Genomic DNA, 19,966 nt, shown 5'->3' on the forward strand with positions numbered 1-19,966 from the left:
TAGTCTGGGAGCAAGTGCGCCATTTGGAGCTGCGGAGCTCATCCACCAATCATAGACCAAGGTAGCCTCGCCAGCCAATCACACATGAGATACGGTTTCATCAACTACTGCTATGAATAATGAACTTGAACACACAACAGTCTAGTTCAGAGGTAGATCCACATACGTGAAGGGTGTACTGGAGATGCGAGTATGACTACTGGGACGTTATCAAAAAGTTATATGAGGACGAGGAGCCGGTGTTCACCTATTAGTGGTGCCGTTGTAGTAGTGATGGACCCAGGCGAGGCAGAGGAGGACCCTTGGGAGGACTACAGTCACATCATTCCCTCACCCTACCCATCGACACCTCGCCAGTAAGGTAACGGGAATAACACTATAATACCTCATGATGCTGTAGTGCTTGGATCCGGTAGGTACTTTTACGTAACAGAAGGTTGATTTGTAAACGCCACTTAGTAACATGGCCGGTAGTTGACATCACGTGGTAAAGAGAAGGCATTATGTTGCGCTTACCGTAGTTCCTGATGTTCTTGCAGAATCACATTCCTCGTCATGCTTCTTCATCTACGTTTTTATTTATTTATTTATTTATTTTATTTTTTTCTCAGCACCCATAGATCGGTGGCTCGGTGGTGGAGGGGAGAGCTTTAACTGGAATTGAATGTTAACAAGGAAAAGTCTGTAGTATGATACGTGCAAAAAGAAAATGAATAATAATAATAAACAAATAAACAACCAAGTAAATAAAATGCAACTAAATACCAGTAACAAGTAATATGAATGAATTAATGAATAATAAAAAAAAAAATCAGTCGCATATATGTAACTACGTGTACGTATTACGTTACCTTGTTAGTAGGAACCCAAGTATCGCTGTATATACTTTTTAGTCTTTTACCGATGCTGCTGCGATGCAACCACCAATATGTTTTGGTAGATAAAAAATAAACAAGGCAGTGCAATAACAACTACCATCACCAGCAATGCCTCCTGCTACCATCACAACCATTACTGTTGCTGCTGTTGCTAGGTAGGCCAATACTTTTGATCCGTAGAAGAGTAATAACTAATCTACTGCTGCATAGGGTATTTTTACTGTAGCTAGGGAGATGCGGTGCGAGGGTCGAGGTCACTAAGGACAAGAGGGAGGGGGGGTGTGGAAAGAGGAGATGGGGGACATGTGGAGTGATGCAGCATAGTCCTTGATCGCCGTAGTTATACTCGTCCCAGTCACTCGTCCTTGAATTCATTCCTCCCGCAACGGTACAGGAGGTAAGTCCTGCCAGGCTGTTCTTGGTAAATACCCTGGAAGTTATCTATATATTTCGTCCGGGGAAGGGTGACTGAGGTATTATAGCGAGTAAGTAGAAACTGTTCTAAGTACTCTAGATAATCCGAAAGTCAACTGCTTTATTTTCAAAAAGTCGGAATCAGCAGTAATGAGCAGCTGCAGATGTCAGGTACTCGTATACGTTTCTGTATGTGGTTGTTTGTAAAAGCATGGCCTTCGGGGAAAGGTCACTCAGGTAAGGCAGTGCACGAGTCAGCTCTGTCCAGGTAAAAGGTACTGTACGCCGGAGCTTGTTGATGGCTTGCTGACCAGGAATGAATGAATTATTGGTTAACCGTCTGTACTTAATAGATCGGTTCACCAAGCCATGTATATATATATATATATATATATATATATATATATATATATATATATATATATATATATATATATATATATATATATATATATATATATATATATATATATATATATATATATATATATATATATATATATATATATATATATATATATATATATATTATATGCTACAGTCAAGTTTATCCTACTCACTTATTTCCTTCAGATCACACATGTTGCAATATTTAAGGTTTGTTACGTAATCTATTGCTATTATTGTGCTTGAATCATTGGATTTTAAGATGCGAAAACCAAGAAACCCTGTATTTGATTCACGTGCGTTGCAGGCTTCGTACAATAAAAAAAAAAGTACCGGAACTGCATTCTTCTTTTCTTTTTATCCACTCATTCATTCATGTGTTTGCATATTTATGCAGGTAATATAATGCACATTTGTGCATTATCAAAGACTAAATCAAGCAAATAATTATTGATGAACATATAGATGATGAAACACACACACACACACACACACAACTGCATATCGAACCTTTGAGAGCAGCAGAACAAAGAGCGAGAAGGGATGACGATTAAACTGCAACCCTGATAGGAACATTTAGGTCCCTCACTGATACATTACCATAACCCTAACTTGTCTGCATATATCAGCAGGTATTTACAATTCATGTATTGATATTTAAAGTACTAACATGATGTGGTGCGATACATATGCTACGAGACCTCTCACGTGATCTCTCGCTCGCTTTGTGCATCCTACCATTACTTTCCTCCCTTTCCTTCATCATTCCCTGTATCACTACCACGAGTTGATTACCACGCCTATAGATTATGAATGCACCTGACACTCCTGTGTCTCCGTGGTGGTGTTAGTCATCGTGCGCCTGGCATCTCCGGTCTCCTTGTTTTGGTGGACGTCAGTGTGATGTCATATGGCGTGATGGTGAGGCGGGGCTGGGATTGGCGGGAGGCTGGTGAGGCGGCTCTGTCATTGGTGCGAACTGGGTAAGGCGTGTGTGGTGATTGGCTAAGCGTATGAGGCAATATCGCGCCACAGTCAGTCTCAGTGTGGAGAAGGAAGAGCATAGCACTGCATTCGCTACCATCCGCTCGGGTTGCGATGGAGGATGATGTGGTGATTCCCGACGACCTGGTGGAGGACGGTGAGTACCCTTGGGTGTGTGAGTCCACGCTGCTGTCACTTATACAAAGGCTCGGGGTCAGGAGTCACGAGGGTATTAGGTACGTGAGGAAGTTGGAAACGTGACTTGACTCTGTGTGTTTATTTACCTTTCATTTTGACACCTGGTTTATCAGGACAATTATCGGCAAGACGTGGGTCGGTAATTATGAGGCTAATGAATTGGTATCTTCGCTCTGATAAGTTTCGGTATGTTTTTGTGTTCATTAGTCACATGGCGGACTTGATTGACACCTGCCTTGTCTTGTTTACCTGACGTGTACCTCACTGAGTCACACCTGCTGGAAAGTTTATATAACTTCACAGTTTTGTTAATAATACCCGATGCTTTTCTCGATGGGTCCTCAGCAGAAAAAATCTTCACGAGTGTTGTCTGTCCCGAGCGCCGCCCAAAATCTTTAGCAATGAGTTAAAAATTAAAGATGATAAGTGAAGGTTAGAGGAGAGGCAGTGACGGGGGAAGCGGGCGTGTGGGTACTGCAGGTTGGGCAGCGAACAGTGTTGCAGAGTGGCGTGAGCGACCTTGCAAGCGTGGCAGTGGGTGTATTTATAGCCGGGTATCGATAAGGTTAAGGAAAGAAACGTCAGCTTGGACAAGGGGAAGGTCGTGGATGGTTATTATAAGTAAAGACTATAGATGCCAAGTGGGCGAGGCAGGGAGGCAGTGCTGCACAGTTCTAGTTGTGGGTATCACTGACTGTTGCAGTTGCAGAATATATATATATATATATATATATATATATATATATATATATATATATATATATATATATATGTATATATATATATATAACTTAATTGGAATTAGTCAGTGAAATTATTTGTACTATAGTATTTGATTATTATATTACAACATAAGAAATTTTATATTATGTAATTAATTATTAACAACGTGTGTTTGTGTGTGTATTATTTATTGCAACATTATCAAATATGCACAATTTTATATTATTATTATTATTATTATTATTATTATTATTATTATTATTATTATTATTATATTTGTAGTTATATAGAACAAAAACTTGTAGGTATGACTATCCTCATGTTTGAGAGCTCATTATTTGGAATAGTTAGTGTTTTGAAACCTTGATCACTCATTGGAAGTCAGTAATAGCAGCAGCAGCAGATACACAGCTACATTTATCTCTTTGGTTTAATCTTTAGTCCAGTGTCTTTAATGCTTTACTGTGTGCCCATGTAATAGGATGGTGTGGGTGAGAATGGATAACTAAAACTCTCCTTGCATTACAGACTTGCTGAATCACATCAACTGGCCTGATTTGGATCTTGATGAAATAAAGGATGATTTGGACTTGCACGATATCAAGGATTTGGGGCTGGACCTGGGGGTTGGGGAAATGCTGGGCGGCCCCATCACCCCGGGCACTGGTGTAGCTTCAGCACACTCTTTGCCACGCACCATTAGCCCTTCCACCTTCATAAACACAAACACCTGTCCAGTAAGTGATGAGGACAAGTGACCAGATGTCATTCCATGTTTTTAGAGCTGTCAGGTTGACATATGTAGCTCACCTGTTAGTATATCAGATTGCAGGTGATACACTGGACTCATGTATTTGTCACTTGTCATCTAATTTCTTCTGATTTCCCAGGTGAGTCAGACACCCACTGAGACCAAAGCCAATGTGCCCCAACATCTGTCCGTGGTGGGCACTCCCCCAGTGAGGCAGGTGGCACATGTGGCACCGGCACCACGAGTGGAGGCTCCAGTTGTGAGTGTGTCCCCCACTGCTGCCCCACAGCTGCACCACCTGCTGGCCCACCCCCAGGTGACTGTAGCACCTCAGGCTAACCCAGTGGCACATGTGACATCTCAGGGTATGGCAGTGCAGCAGGTGGCAGCGTTGGCTCCAGCCAAACGGGCCGTCACCACCGTCACCCAGCTGGTGCAGCAGCAGCCAACACTTGTGCAGCAGCTGGTGTTGCCCAAAACAGAAACCATCACCACTAATAGCAGTGGTGGGTGTCTGGCAGTGCCCCACACACTGGTGTACAAGACTGCCCCGGCACTCACCACCATCCAGGGTCTGGATGTGGTGACAGGCATCCCAGTGGTGCTGGAGCATGACCGTCTGCCCTTGGCCAGGGTTGTGAGCCCTGCCGTCAAGCTGGCCACTCAAGGGGTGCCACAGAAAGGGGAGAAGAGGAACTCTCACAATGCCATTGAGAAACGTTACCGTTGTTCCATCAACGACAAAATTATTGAACTGAAGAACCTGGTGGCTGGGGAGGAGGCCAAGGTGAGTCCCTGGCTAAGTGTAGCATTCTTTTCCTGAATATCTACAGGAGGGATTATCAAGCCCAGAGTCTTTTAGTTCATAGAATGTGAACATGAACTTTCTTCATTTAACTGTCAGTGTGTTCTTTGAGGTGATGGATGATTCAGAAATGATATCAGCTGGCAGTAGTTGTTGCCCTGCTTAGGAAAGTGAATTATTAATATTCATCCAGAAACATTGTGAGAATGGGCTTCACTTACAGCAAGTATTTGTTGTGATGGATTGTAATAGGAACCAACCTGTGTCTCTTCTCCATAGCTTCATAAGTCCCAGATCCTGAAGAAGGCCATCGACCACATACACAACCTCCGGGGGCAGAACAGGCGGCTGCGGGCTGAGCTCAATGCCTACAGGATGCGGGATGGCAACCAGAAAATTACGGACCTACTGGTGGGCCCCTACACTCCTCCACCCTCTGACAGCTCTTCACCCGCCCACTCTCCGCTCTCAGACTCCTCCCTGCCACCCTCACCACATTCCAAGACAGAGGTGAAGGAAGAGGTATTGCTTGTGGGGCTACAGTGTCTTTGAGGCTTGCAGTATCTTTAGTTTGATATTGATCATGTAAATTTATCTTGCATTTTGTTTTCATTGGTTGTGTGAGATGAGACACTCTTAGATGTGAAATGCTGGTGTTGGCGGATCATATCTTTGTCTGTGCTCTAAAGGCTTCTTGTTCTTGTCCTCACCCACAGGAGCTTCCATCCCCAAGCAGCAGTCCACCTTACTTTGTGGCTCAAGCTCCATCAATGGCAGAAGGTTCTCGCATGATGCTGTGTGTCATGGTGCTGACGGTGCTGGCCTTCAACCCTCTGGCCTCACTCAGCCCAGCCCCTGCTCGCCCTGCTGTGGGAGATGTGCCTGGCCGTACTATACTGGAGGAGCAGTCCCAAGCAGGAGGTGTGTGTGTTTACAAGCTTTTCATTCATTCTTTTTAAGGAAGTTAGGCAGAATCACTATTATTTGGTTTTTGGTTTTTGCATAACTTCTAACTTTCTAGCTTCATTTGAAACTTTATTGATCATCATGAGTATCAACATTTACAAGTCCATTGCAGGTCAAAGATGCCCTATCTTTCTTCATGTGTTGTGGTAACTGTAATCTTAATGAGTGTTGACTGCAAATCTGTTTGATCACCTATTCCTTCTGGTGTGCCTGTGACTCAGGGTGCTGTCAGTTCATGTTCTGCCCCATGGTTTTTTAATTCATGTATGTATTTATCTTCATACGTCAACATTTTCCAGGATGTCTGCAACATAATGTATAATAAACTTTTAGGAACTCAGAAGCCCATATTCTTGTTCCTTGTGGCCATTTTGCACTCTTGAATTGAGTGTATTGATCCATCAGCCTAGCCTTGTTTTGCCACAGGCTCCTCTGACTGGTCCAGGAGGCCCTAAACCGTTACCAGCAACTTTCAGAACTGGCAATGCTGACCACTTTCAAAACAGATCTTTTAGGGCACAGTGTGAAGAGAAACTCCATTATCATGTCACTAAACTGTACTTGTCCCCACAGATGGGTTCAGTCAGCTGTGGTCATCTGCTGCTGTGTGGTTGGTCAACCTGGCTGTTGTGGCGGTGCTGCTGGTGCGAGTGTTTGTGTATGGGGAGCCGGTGGTGAGGCGCCGCTCCCAGGCTGCTGACGAGTTCTGGCGCCACTGCAAGCAGGCTGACCAGGACTTGTCTAAGGTGAGGGGTTGGTGGTGGTGATTTCATTATCATACCATACATTATGTCAGCAGTGCCAACATGCATAATATGGCAGACATGGAAGACAGTAATATACATTGATGACTTTGTTTCAGTACTAAGGTATATATAAACTGGGTCTGTTTGGTTGTAGTTGTATTTATTAGTGTAAGTTATGTATCCACATGGCTGCTTTCCTTGCAAACACATACTCTAAGAATACAGCCCACACATTCTGTATGAAATTGTATGGGCCAGACCTTCATTATGGCTGTGAGACCTCATTCTTGTTTTCCTCACAGGGGCAGTACACTAGCGCCAGCCAGCAGTACTCCCAGGCTTTGCAATCTATCGGACGCCCGCTGCCCACCACCTGGCCAGAGAAGGTTCTGTCTGTGCTGTGGCAAGTGACACGGCAACTCCTGCAGCGCCTCTACCTGGGTCGCTGGCTGGCCAAGTATGCTGGCGGCCTCTTCCTCCAGCCGTGAGTGTCACCTTGGGTTTTAGTTGTTGGGAAACAAAACTTTATTCCAAAATACAAAAAGTATTTTGTTACATTTCTGTCATCTTCTTATGTAATAATTAGACGTGGTATATAAAAAGACTCCCTCATTGCTGTTTGATTGTTGTTATTATTAAACATGCAGAAACACTCATAATGAAGTAAAATGCCTGTTCTAAAATGTTTTGGGATCTTATTGTTTTCTAAGGGCTGATTATGCTAGCTTTCTCTACAGGTGCGTGAGGGAGGATGTACGAGGGAATGTTTGTGAGTGTGCGCGCTTGTACCACCGACTGCACCAGCTGCACCTCATGGGACACACCTCAGACACCTCTCACCTGCTGGGCCTCTACCTGGCCATTACCTCTATCAACCTGGGAGAAAGTGGTCCCATTGGAGGTAAGTATTTAGGGAGATGACAAACACACTAAGGTAAAAAGCCAGGTACAGTTAATCTTTTGTTTACAGCCCAGGATCATGATTATTGTTCCCATTTCTAACATTTAGTTTTATTGGGGATCTGTGATGTGATAGCTGGAAAAATCTTTATGAAGTGCTTTCTGGGTGAGAGTTTGGAAGAAAAAACATGGTTATCTGTTATCATGTACCTTGCTATCAAATACACAAGAGGATGGTAGAGTGGGAGTGGGATGTGCAATTTGTGAACTGGTCAAGTGGAGACCTTGCCATGCCACTGCTCTTCTAGACAGGGTGGAATCAAAAGCTTTTCGTCTCATCAACTCCTCTCCTCTAACTGACTGTCTTCAGCCCCTCTCTCACCGCCGCAATGTTGCATATCTAGCTGTCTTCTACCGCTATTTTCATGCCAACTGCTCTTCTGATCTTGCTAACTGCATGCCTCCCCTCCTTCCGCGGCCTCGCTGCACAAGACTTTCTTCTTTCTCTCACCCCTATTCTGTCCACCTCTCTAACGCAAGAGTTAACCAGTATTCTCAATCATTCATCCCTTTCTCTGGTAAACTCTGGAACTCCCTGCCTTCTTCTGTATTTCCACCTTCCTATGACTTGAATTCCTTCAAGAGGGAGGTTTCAAGACACTTATCCACCAATTTTTGACCACTGCTTTGACCCTTTTATGGGACTGGCATTTCAGTGGGCATTTTTTTTATTAGATTTTTGTTGCCCTTGGCCAGTATCCTTCCTACATAAAAAAAAAAAAAAAAAAAAATGCCAGCTTGTGAGAGGGAAGTGTCAGCAGTTCCTTATCTAAATTTAATTTGAACTAATAAGACATTGCTGTGATGGTGTAGGAGGAGACATGGCAGAGATGTTGGTGATGTGTGCCCTGCGAGTGAAGGAGAGCCTGCCTGAGCCGTGCCGCCTGCTGGCCCGGGTCTTGCTGGGCTTGGCTGGCCGCTCTACCCCTCCCCCAACCTTGGCATGGCTCTTCACTCCCTCTGGCCGCAGGTTCTTTGCATCCCACAAGTGGTCTTACAATGCAGATCGTCAGTCAATGTTTACCCGGCTTACAGATAAGGCAGACCCTCTGGCTTATCTCCTCCTGCTGTACAGGTCAGTAGCAGTCTTGCTCTTGTATGAGTTCTGTTCACTTTATCATATTTGATTAATATTTGCTTTGACATTTCCTGTTTGATGTCTTGTGTGAGGGATGACTGGCATAAAGCTCTTAATTGCTTGTAGGTATCCACTCATAGGTGTGACCAGGTTGCCCATATCACATAGTAAATTAAAATATAATGCTTCAGCAGATGTAATCATTGCAGATCAGTAGGTCTTCCCATATAAACTTCCTATCTTGTATGGAACTTCCTTCTAGTATAGATTCTCTCTCTCTCTCTCTCTCTCTCTCTCTGCTGATTCCTTCTGTTCCCCTAAAGAGAGCACCTACTGGAATGTGCCATCACCACACTGGTGAACCCTGGTAACAAGGCAGAGGACGGTCATGAGGAGGGTGGCTCCCACTCTCGCACCACTACCCCAGATGTGCTGCGCTATCTTCACACCCTCCAGCACACCTTCACTGCACCCCCAGGTGCTGCCCTTCATGCAGCTTCAAGGGATGAGGTGAGGACATGGAATGAGCTAAAAATATGTGAATTTCAGCTCAAGGATGCCAGCATAGTTTAAAGAAATGAGTTTTGGCTGTTGGTAGTAATGAATAGGGATAAGTGTGTGGGTTCATAGTATGGAAAGAAGAATACTGGGGAAGAGGTGACCAGCTGTGAGGATAAAGATAACAGATGTTGGAATTTAAGTCTTCAAAGCTTACCATCAGTTTTTACCATGAAGCAACATGACCATAATGAACTCTCTTTTTATCCTCTTAGGTTTGCAGTTGGTGGAGTTCCTTGTTAGGAGTGATTGCCCACTGGCTCACCTCTCTTTTTATCCTCTTAGGTTTGCAGTTGGTGGAGTTCCTTGTTAGGAGTGATTGCCCACTGGCTCACCTCTCTTTTTATCCTCTTAGGTTTGCAGTTGGTGGAGTTCCTTGTTAGGAGTGATTGCCCACTGGCTCTTAGGTGAAGATGATCTGGCTGAGACCCTCTTCTCCACCTTGGAGAACACTCCAGAGTACCTCAGGACCTCAGAAGATCCCCTTCCCACAGCTGTTCTCTATGCTGTTAGGTGAGTCCCTTGAGATCTTGTGATTGGTGGCTGTCTCTCTGTTGGCATGATTATAAGGCTTAGTATAGTAAGGTATTGGTACTGAACAAGAAAATGCCTCTCCTCTCCTCAGGGCAAGGCGTCAGCTGGGCCACGGCTCTTTGTCTGTTGTGCTGCGTCTGTGTGATCGCTCTGGGGCTGCTCTCAGCGACTCCATCCACCAGGCTTCATACAAGCATCCACACTCCATGGTTCAGGTGAGCGAGCCCACACTGCCTTAGGTCACTCATCATTTTCTCTCAATACAGGCTTATTGGTGCCATGAGGACCATGTCAGCGCCTGTTGAGGATGCATTGTCGTTGCATTGCAGGAATTAAACTCTGCAGTGCTCCTGCATTGCAGCCCTCAACAGGTAGCCAAAGCAGCGCTGGAGTATGTGGATTTTCATGAAGTACACTTGTACAGAGACCGTAGTGTATTTAATAAGGGAAGGAAAGAATTGTGAAATGATGGGAGATTAGATAAAAAATTGTTTTTGGTGACAATATTCTTTTGCTCCACAGAGTGTGCAGCTAATTGTGGTGGACTGGCTGCTTGGAGTGCGGACAGTGGCCTGGGAAGGGGAGGTGGTGCGAGACTGTGACACACTCACTGTGGCACCACCACATGTGTTGCAGGGCTTCCAGCACGACCTGGCACTCCTTCGCAAGCTGGTTCATTACCTTCCTGTGAGTACATGATACAGTGAAGTCTTGTTCTTAATAGATTTTCTTGTAATATGTGTACATTTTAATAGATGCAGTCATGTCCTGGGGGTCCTTGACTTATGATGGAGTTCCGTTACTATTGTGCAACGTAACCCGATTTACGCCAGCACATTAGACACTTCTTCAAAAACGTATCTAATAATTACTGTGTCTAGTGCAGTCATTGCACAGACTCCTATCCAATTTCATTCTCATTCTATTTAGGATCTCTCTCTCTCTCTCTCTCTCTCTCTCTCTCTCTCTCTCTCTCTCTCTCTCTCTCTCTCTCTCTCTCTCTCTCTCTCTCTCTCTCTCTCTCTCTCTCTCTCTCTCTACACACTGAGACAGAGAGACTTTTGTTTACATTTACCATCATATAACCGGCAAATGTAAACAAAACGATCTTCCTTGCATAGGCTCGTATAGCGCCATGTGGCGACGTAACCACGAAACACCATAGATCGAGATCATCAACTGAGGTCCCTCTGTATGTTATGTTGTGTATGGGATGTCCATTATAAGGGGTGATGGTGTTAGTTGAACAGGGATAGTCTTCCAAAATATTGATCATGTGGCTTCCAGGGTGTGGTGGCCAGAGTGTTCCTGCACGAGGCCACACTGAGGATGATGGCTGGTGCCTCACCAGCCAGGACACAGCAGCTGCTCGACCGCTCTCTTCGACACCGCTACAGTCGACCTTCTGTCATCTGTGGCAAGGGTGAGCTTTTCCTCAAGGCTTACATATTCTTAGCATTAACATCCTTTATTGTTTTCCACCATCTCAAACTTCACCATGCCAGGAATACCCATACTCTGAATGTTAATTTTTGTTTCACCTTATTTATAATTTTGTATAAGCTAGACTGATTCCTTGACTGGTGTGAATTTGAGCTGACACCACTTCTTAAAGGAGCATCTTGCTTAAACCCTATGTTCAGTTTGGAAGTTCTGTGTAATAATAGTCACTATCTTCCCAAACCAGATAAGAATCCAGAGAGATTCAGTGGAGAGAGAGAGCATGCCACTGCCCTCATGCTGGCCTGCAGACATCTCCCCTCACAGCTGCTCTCCTCGCCAGGGGAGCGTGCCGGCATGCTGGCTGAGGCTGCTAAGACCCTGGAGAAGATTGGGGATAAGCGGCGCCTTCAGGACTGCTACACATTAATGAAGTCCCTAGGCACTGGGGTTTCTTCCTATGGCTAAGATGGATTATGAGGGGGGGGGGATGGGATGGGAGGGATATTTGGGATAGGGAATGGGGAGTAGGGTGGGGGTGTATAAATAAGGAGGGCAGGATAGGATGTAGTAGAATAGAACAAATTTCTTTAGTTTAATCAAGAGAAAGAATGTAAATAAGATGATGGACTTTTCTTTCCTTGATATTGTCACATGCTAAGAATTTTATATTTATTCAGATTGATGTGATTGATGAATCCAGCAAAAGAAAAAAATGTATGATAATTATAACTTTATAATTGGCTGATGTATAAAAGTCAATATAGCAAGTTTGTATGATTTAGTGTGGTTGAAGGATGGTGAGGTGCTCAATGATGTCACCTAGGGAGAAAAATGCTGAAACATGTGCAGCAGAGATTAAGAATATTTTGTATATTTTGTAGAGCCGGGATAAGGAAGGTGTGTGTGTGTGTGTGTTTTACAAATGAAAGTGGTAACTGGCATGACCCTCTTGAAGTTGCATGAAACTGGCATGTCTAGTGAAAAATTTATGAAAAAAACATTACTTGTGCTGAAGCATTATTTCAGTGGCTGTACAGGACAGGACACACTCCATTATAAGAATAGAGCCAAGGAGGCATGTCAAGTGTTATGTACGTACCTGCATTGTAATATACAAGTTGGAGCTCAGTATTGTTTGTTTTTATATAATAATGAACTTTTATTTCTGTAGGCTTGTAGTTTTTGTAACCTTACAGATTGTTCAGCTGTCTTAGTAATGGCTTGTCTATAGTGTAATTTCTATGAGCAAGTGTGGTAGACTTGACTCACACTTCATGGATCTAAGCATTCCTAGCAGTAAACAAATTAATCAGGGTAAACTGGACCCACACTTCATGGATCTAAGTATTTCTACCAGTAAACTAGTCATTATCCACTCATTTTTTTCTTGAATACTGCATTCCACAGATTGAGCAGCATAACACTACCTTGAAAATGGTTATGAAAAACCTAGACCCAAAAACAGTTGGATCAGAATAACTGCCTCTACAAAAATGCAAGTCAGCATGGAGCAAGAAGAGTTGAGCAGTGTGATGTCCCTAGAAACTATTCCATACTCAGACACTTAGTGGCAAAAGGTAAGTCAGCCTGGAGCAAGAAGAATTGAGCAGCGTGATGTCCCTAGAAACTGTTTGTACATTCAGACATCATTGGCTCACAGAGAAATAACTACAAGAAAATAACTTGTTTCTAGATACACTGGAAGGAGAGCTATTGAAATGGTTTATAATGTCTCATAATAAATCTCTATTGAAATGGTTTATAATGTCTCATAATAAATCTCTTAACTATTAAAAATACGAAATCCGGAAATTACTGATGAGATAATTGAGAATACTGAGTACTTAATATTTTTTTCTTTCATCTCAATACTCAACTCATGGCAAGGCTCATTATTACCTTCATCGATAGTAATAACAGTTCAAGTTACTCAATAGTGTTTGCTGGTGTTCAGATACACTCATTATTCCCACCACATCTTTTGCATGCTAAAAACAAGGCTCATTATTACCTTCGATAGTAATAACAGTTTACGTTACTCAATGGTGTTTGCTGGGGTTCAGATATACTCATTATTCCCATCACATCTTTTGCATGCTAAAAAAAAACATTGAAATACTTGTTCACATTGCTCATCACAAAAGCTAACATACTCAACAGCTGTGAATCTTGGCTCAGGGGGAGATGATCTGAGCTGTGTCTCCTTTCATGCTGTAAGCCACTTAAGCACAACATAATCTGTAAAAAGGACCATTCTGTAAGTAAGAACTGCATAAAATTGTTATAAATATGGTGAAATATTCATATATAAAGAAATGTATTATTGTGTGTACACTAGAGGTGAAAGACTGAGCATGTTTGTAGTGGAGGCAGGAGTTGGTTTATTATATATTATTTAATCACTTATCATTATCATTACTTTACTATTATTATTTTTTTATGATCATTATCATTCCTATTATTATTATTAATGTTATTATTTATTTGTATGGAGAAAATGATAAGATTTTTTTTCCTGATTTTTTATTTTTATTTAAGCTTGATGAAGTTAGATTTAAAGAGAGTCCTGAAATAGCGTGGTAGATTATTAGAATAGTTCACAGTCAATAGGGAGGTTTAAAAGAACAGACAAATTTATGGATGGGGATGACAAGTGGAAATAGGCAGGTGTGTTTCATGCAGGGACTGCCATGTGTAGCCCTGACTGCTTCCTGCAGCTTCCCTTATTTTCTTGTTTTCTTAGAGGAGATAGGTTATAAGTTTGATAGTAGTGAGAATTATGAGATTACTGACTAGTATCTCCAAGCAAATATATAGTGAAATGAAAGTTCATTATTATAATGTAACAGATGCATGTAAACTTCAATAAGGTTTTGAATATTATTAATGAATTCTGAGGATCTGTTGTTTATTAACTATTTTGTCATTAATTTAATTTAACCATTCACTACAAGTAAATTAAATAGTAACAGTTATAACACACAGCAGGGCAGTACAGAAATGCTGTGTAATAAGTACCTCAAGTTAGTTTAGATGCAGGATTGGGAGGTGCATTCTTCAGCAGACTTGTGCAGCTTGTGTGCTGAGCTCAAAACATTCCAGGCAGATGGACTGCTCCTGCCTCACACTCGTCTGTCCAAGGCTTGGAGCCACTGCAATCACCTACATTCATATTGAAGTTGATAAAACTTACTTGAGTTTTGAAGGTATAATGAAAATATTTTAATATGACAGAAGAAGAAAATAGTGAAAACACAATTCATATTCATATCTCAAGAACCAGTAAGAAAAAAATTATTGCAGATAGATAAATGCCTACAAATAATTTTACCCACTCACATGCTGCAATACACATATGTATATTGACACCAGCTCCCACACACAAGGTTTGCTTATTCATGAACAAAATGCCAATCACATATATTGAAAATCACTTACAACACAAATTAATTTGATACACAAAGTACATACTTCCAGCCTGCCTCAGTGAGAATGGCCATTCACTGGTACTCTGTACTCGTGTTTCACAACACATTTCACTTGAAATGATTTGAACAAGCTACATATTTTACATACATTCCCTACAAAGTCTCTCTCTCTCCCTCTCTCTCTCTCTCTCACACATAGCATTAGAATCTCTCTCTCTCTCTTCTCTCATACTCAAAGACTAACACTTATCCTTTCTCAGTCACACAGTCTCTCTCTCTCTCTCTCTCTCTCTCTCTCTCTCTCTCTCTCACACACACACACACACACACAGACCCTACCATATCTCTGCCTCACCATTTGATCCTCCTCATGACATCGTGGGCAGCCGTCACACTGGCAGCCAAGGCTGTACTAGTGCTGGGCATAGCCGTCACTCCTGATAGGAAGAAAGGTTCTGGGTGAAAAAGCAAAACAGATGCAGGAATACAAGTTAACAGGCCATGTGCCTTGTAAAAACTGAGTTGCTATGCCCTCTTTCTCTTGGTAAGAAAAGGCTTGTGAGCTGCAAGGCAGCTCCTGTTCCAGGCGCTGGTGCACTTGTATCAAGGCTGTCTCTGATCTTCCAGTCTTCCTTCCAGTCTCACAACTACTGATCCCTTCTCAATGCCTTCCGTGGCAGTAAATCAAGCATAAACCTTCCGAATACTCTGTGGAATTTTCCATTTGTGACATGTCATGACACCATTCAAAAAACTCAGATTTTGAAATTTCGGATAGAGGATTCTCAATTGTAGCAATACTGGTGGTGGTTACTATCATCAAACCCACTTCCTCTCTCTCTCTCTCTCTCTCTCTCTCTCTCTCTCTCTCTCTCTCGTTTGCGAAAATTTGAACAAAGGAAGGTGGTAGTGCTGCTGCTGCTGCTGCTACTACTAGTACTACTACTACTGATACTACTACTATTACCACCACCATCATTACTACTACAACAGCAACAGCTACCACCTCTACTACCACAACCACACCACCACCACCACCATAACACCGGAACCCTGTTTTGGTTGTCACCCCGCCATTCAGCCTCAGAGCACTAGGCATGAACCACCTCGCGTCGCCTGCTGCAGGGACCATATTATTCTGAAACACTTCTGCGCCGGACCTGGTGGTAGTGGTGGTGCTTCTAATAGAGATCACTCCAGCACACCTACATGCACCATCTCTCTCTCTCTCTCTCTCTCTCTCTCAACACCTGGGCAGTACGCAGGCGCGTATGTTAACAGCCGCCTCGCAACTCTCATCGAGAATATAAATGTCTGATTGTGAGATTTTGCATTACGCACTACTGCTGCTGCTATTGTTTCTGCTGTTGCTGCTACTGTGTGTGTATCTTTGTGTGTGTGTGTCATTCACCTACGGTTGCCTGCTGGTCACCCAGCCAGCCGTTACCCTGCAGAAAGAGCTCAGAGCTCAGAGTTCATAGTGACCGATCTTTGGGCAGGACTGAGACCACTCACACACTACACACCGGGGCAGCGAGGTCACAACCCCTCGGATTACATATCGTACCTACTTGCTGCTAGCTGAACAGGGGCTACACATTAAGAGATTCGCCCATTTGCCTCGCCGCGCCCGGGATTCGAACCCGGGCCTTCTTGGTTGTGAGCCGAGCGTGCTAACTACTACACTACACTACGCGGTGTGTGTGTGTGTGTGTGAGTGTGTAGTGCCTCCCTGCCATCAGCACAACACTCACAGCACCCATCCATTCTACAGCACACGCCAACAACTAAGGTCCCTTCTTGTGATATGTTGAGAATCTTACAATAAAGTCAACAGTTGATAGACTCTTAAGACACCAGAGCATCAGGAGTGAGGATAAGCAGTAGAGTGGGGACATTTGACATTTGACCAACAAGGCTCCACTTATGTATGCGAAACAAGGCACGTGATTGCCGTAGACTTTGGCAGTTAAGTTGCCATATCTTCAACAACATAAAACAAAAACAAGACCACCACCAAAAATAACAAAGCAACAACAGCAACAACAAGAAAGACAATAAAAACAACAACAACTACTACTACTACTACTACTACTACTACTACTACTACTACTACTACTACTACTACTTGTGACAGTTTCTAACGTTTGGTTGAAAGGGTCTAACTTGAAAAAAAAAGCCAGTGCTACGTTACTCCTCTTCATCACGATTATTAATCGTTTGACTTTTTTTTTTATGTAGGAAGGACACCGGCCAAGGAAAAAAAAAAAAAACCCACAGAGATGCCAGTCCCATAAAAGGGTCCAAAGCGGTAGTCAAAAATTGAAGGATAAGTGTCTTGAAACCTCCCTCTTGAAGGAATTCAAGTCATAGGAAGCTGAAAATACAGAAGCAGGTAGGGAGTTTCAGAGTTTACCAGAGAATGGGATAAATGATTGAGAATATTGATTAACTCTTGCATTAGAGAGGTGGACAGAATAGGGGTGAGAGAAAGAAGAGTCTTGTGCTGCGGGAGGAGGGGAGGCATGCAGTTAGCAAGATCAGAGGAGCAGTTAGTATGAAAATAGCGGTAGAAGACAGCTAGAGATGCAAAATTGTGGTGATGAGAGAGAGGCTGAAGACAGTCAGTTAGAGGAGAGGAGTTGATGAGACGAAAAGCTTTTGATTCCACCCTGTCTAGAAGAGCGGTATGAGTGGAACACCCCCAGACATGTGAAACATACTCCATACATGGATCCACTCGTGGTCAGACCTTGGTGAATTACACACACACACACACACACACACACACACACTTATACATACACTCTTACATGTTCTTAGCATGTTCTCTCTCTCTCTCTCTCTCTCTCTCTCTCTCTCTCTCTCTCTCTCTCTCTCTCTCTCTCTCTCTCTCTCTCTCTCTCTCTCTCTCTCATTTTACAAAATGAAATGTAATTTAATTATTATCTAATTATCAGGTACATCAGCTATTACCCTTATACACTTTTTTATATATTTTTTTATCTACTTATTTTTTTTTTTATTTATTTATTTTATTTTATTTTATTTTATTTTTTTACCGCAAAGGGTATAAATTTACCCCTGGCTGAGAATCACTGTTGTAACGGTTCCTTGCAGCATTTAAGCTTCTTGGTTAATTTCATTTTTTTTTTTTTTTTCAGTTTCAAACGATATTTACTTAAGAGAGTTTAATACAAAAAATCAGCATCTGAAGAGTAGTTACTGGTGATGAAAGAAATCTTGTGCAGCTGTGAAAGACAGTGCACCGACATGTGAAGACGACATCCGCTGAGGTGAGGGAGGGCTAGGGGTGTAGCGGCCAAGATGATACTCATATCCGTGCCTTCGTACACCAAGGTCTGCCAGCGAACGTTATCGGTGGTGGTGGTGGTAGTAGTAGTAGTAGTAGTAGTGGTAGTAATAATAATAATAATAATAATAATAATAATAATAATAATAATAATAATAATAATAATAATAATAATAATAATAATAACAATAATAATAATAACAATAGTAATAACAGTAATGGTCTATTTGAATATATCACTCAGCGATGTGTGAATATCTAATCTACGAGGGGCTTCCGTTGCGGCCGGGAGACAAATATCAAAGGACACTCCGACACTGTTACAACACTCTCAAATGTCCCCGAAGGAATCTTTGGTACTGTAATCTTTACATACTCTGTCTACGTTTTCTGGAACCTCTTGATTTGACACCTTCCCGCCACTTATTAAGTCGTTACACTTTACAATCTGTTAGAAACCGTGGTCATGCTAAAAGGGGTACTCACCAAGGTGAAAAAAAAAAAATAAATAAATAAAATAAAATAATATATATATATATATATATATATATATATATATATATATATATATATATATATGCTGTAACAGTGTCGGTGTGTCCTTTGATATGTCTTCCGGCCGCAACGGAAGCCCCTCGTAGGAGATTAGATATTCACACATCGCTGAGTGATATATTCAAATAGACTATTATTATTATTATTATTATTATTATTATTATTATTATTATTACTACCACTACTACTACTACTACTACTACCACCACCACCACCTTCCCGCCACTTATTAAGTCGTTACACTTCACAATCTGTTAGAAACCGTGGTCATGCTAAAAGGGGTACTCACCAAGGTGAAAAAAAAAATAAATAAAAAAAAAAAAAATATATATATATATATATATATATATATATATATATATATATATATATATATATATATATATATATATATATATATATATATATATATATATATATATATATATATATATATATATATATATATATATATATATATATATATATATATATATATATATATATATATATATATATATATATATATATATATATATATATATATATATATATATATATATATATATATATATATATATATATATATATATATATATATAAGCCCAGTGAGGAGCCAGTCCCTAAAGATGAAGGGCCAAAAGGATTATTCAAAATTGGAGAAGTCTCTTGCCGATATTCAAGCTTTTATTATGACTTTTTTTTTTTTTCATTATTTTTTCCGTTCTTGAAAGCCCACCTGTGGGAGCAGATTACCGGACTGGGCCCGTATTCAGAAACACTTTGCTCTCTCACCACGATTGCTTTCAAGAGCTACAGAGATGATTGGCCGGTTTCCAAGAGCGTTTCTTCTACTAATAATGTAGAAATCTTGCTAGTTTGTCACTAGCACCATAAAAACACAGTAAAAAATGAAATTTGAAGTGAAGCCTTTTGAATATGTGCAGAGGAGGTGCGGCGCAAAAGTGTTTCAGAATATCATTTGATATGCATCAAACGTGGCACTTAGCGTGAGAGAAGCACGCATGAATGGTTATAACCTACTCGGTATGACAAAATAGACCATTAATCAGCAGCTTATATGCTTCATCCTTCAGTGAGAGAGAGTTCACTTCTCTGCTTGGTCTGGAAAGCACCTCGCCTTCTAGAATGGCAGGAAGAATGTGACTCTTCAGAAGAGTTCACGTCATTTGACCTCTGCGTTGCGGCGGCAGGAGCAGCAACACTGCGCAACAGGAACCGCCATGCACCGTCACGAATGAAAAT

The 19,966-nt window shown here is 41.8% G+C and overlaps 1 protein-coding gene and 1 long non-coding RNA gene across 5 annotated transcripts in view; one reads left to right on the plus strand and one right to left on the minus strand.

Annotated features, from left to right (window-relative positions):
- The first annotated feature begins 153 nt into the window (after nt 1-153).
- Nucleotides 154-12,595, plus strand: LOC135105167 (sterol regulatory element-binding protein 1-like). Of its 4 annotated transcripts, none has more exons than XM_064013234.1 (15): nt 154-361; nt 4,113-4,321; nt 4,475-5,122; nt 5,420-5,662; nt 5,857-6,061; nt 6,680-6,852; nt 7,155-7,336; nt 7,590-7,753; nt 8,626-8,887; nt 9,214-9,400; nt 9,804-9,961; nt 10,074-10,197; nt 10,505-10,669; nt 11,270-11,405; nt 11,670-12,595. In XM_064013234.1, exons 2-15 carry the CDS (start codon nt 4,220-4,222, stop codon nt 11,888-11,890), a joined length of 2,970 nt encoding a protein of 989 aa, XP_063869304.1. In that variant the 5' UTR covers nt 154-361; nt 4,113-4,219; the 3' UTR covers nt 11,891-12,595. The 4 variants fall into 4 exon arrangements, with proteins under 4 accessions (XP_063869304.1, XP_063869305.1, XP_063869302.1 ...); XM_064013235.1 differs by having other exon boundaries at nt 5,420-5,650; XM_064013232.1 differs by lacking the exon at nt 154-361 and adding an exon at nt 2,660-2,820.
- LOC135105169 (uncharacterized) overlaps nt 12,322-19,966 on the minus strand; it is a 29,235-nt gene continuing 21,590 nt past the window's right edge. The window contains exons 2-4 of the long non-coding RNA XR_010270734.1: nt 15,209-15,290; nt 14,444-14,587; nt 12,322-13,663 (exon numbers count right to left, since the gene is read on the minus strand). This is a non-coding gene — a long non-coding RNA (uncharacterized LOC135105169). The remainder of the gene's footprint in view (nt 13,664-14,443; nt 14,588-15,208; nt 15,291-19,966) is intronic.

This window comes from Scylla paramamosain, chromosome 11 (genome assembly GCF_035594125.1).
Source record: "Scylla paramamosain isolate STU-SP2022 chromosome 11, ASM3559412v1, whole genome shotgun sequence".
In the NCBI taxonomy this organism is placed as follows: Eukaryota; Metazoa; Arthropoda; class Malacostraca; order Decapoda; family Portunidae; genus Scylla; species Scylla paramamosain.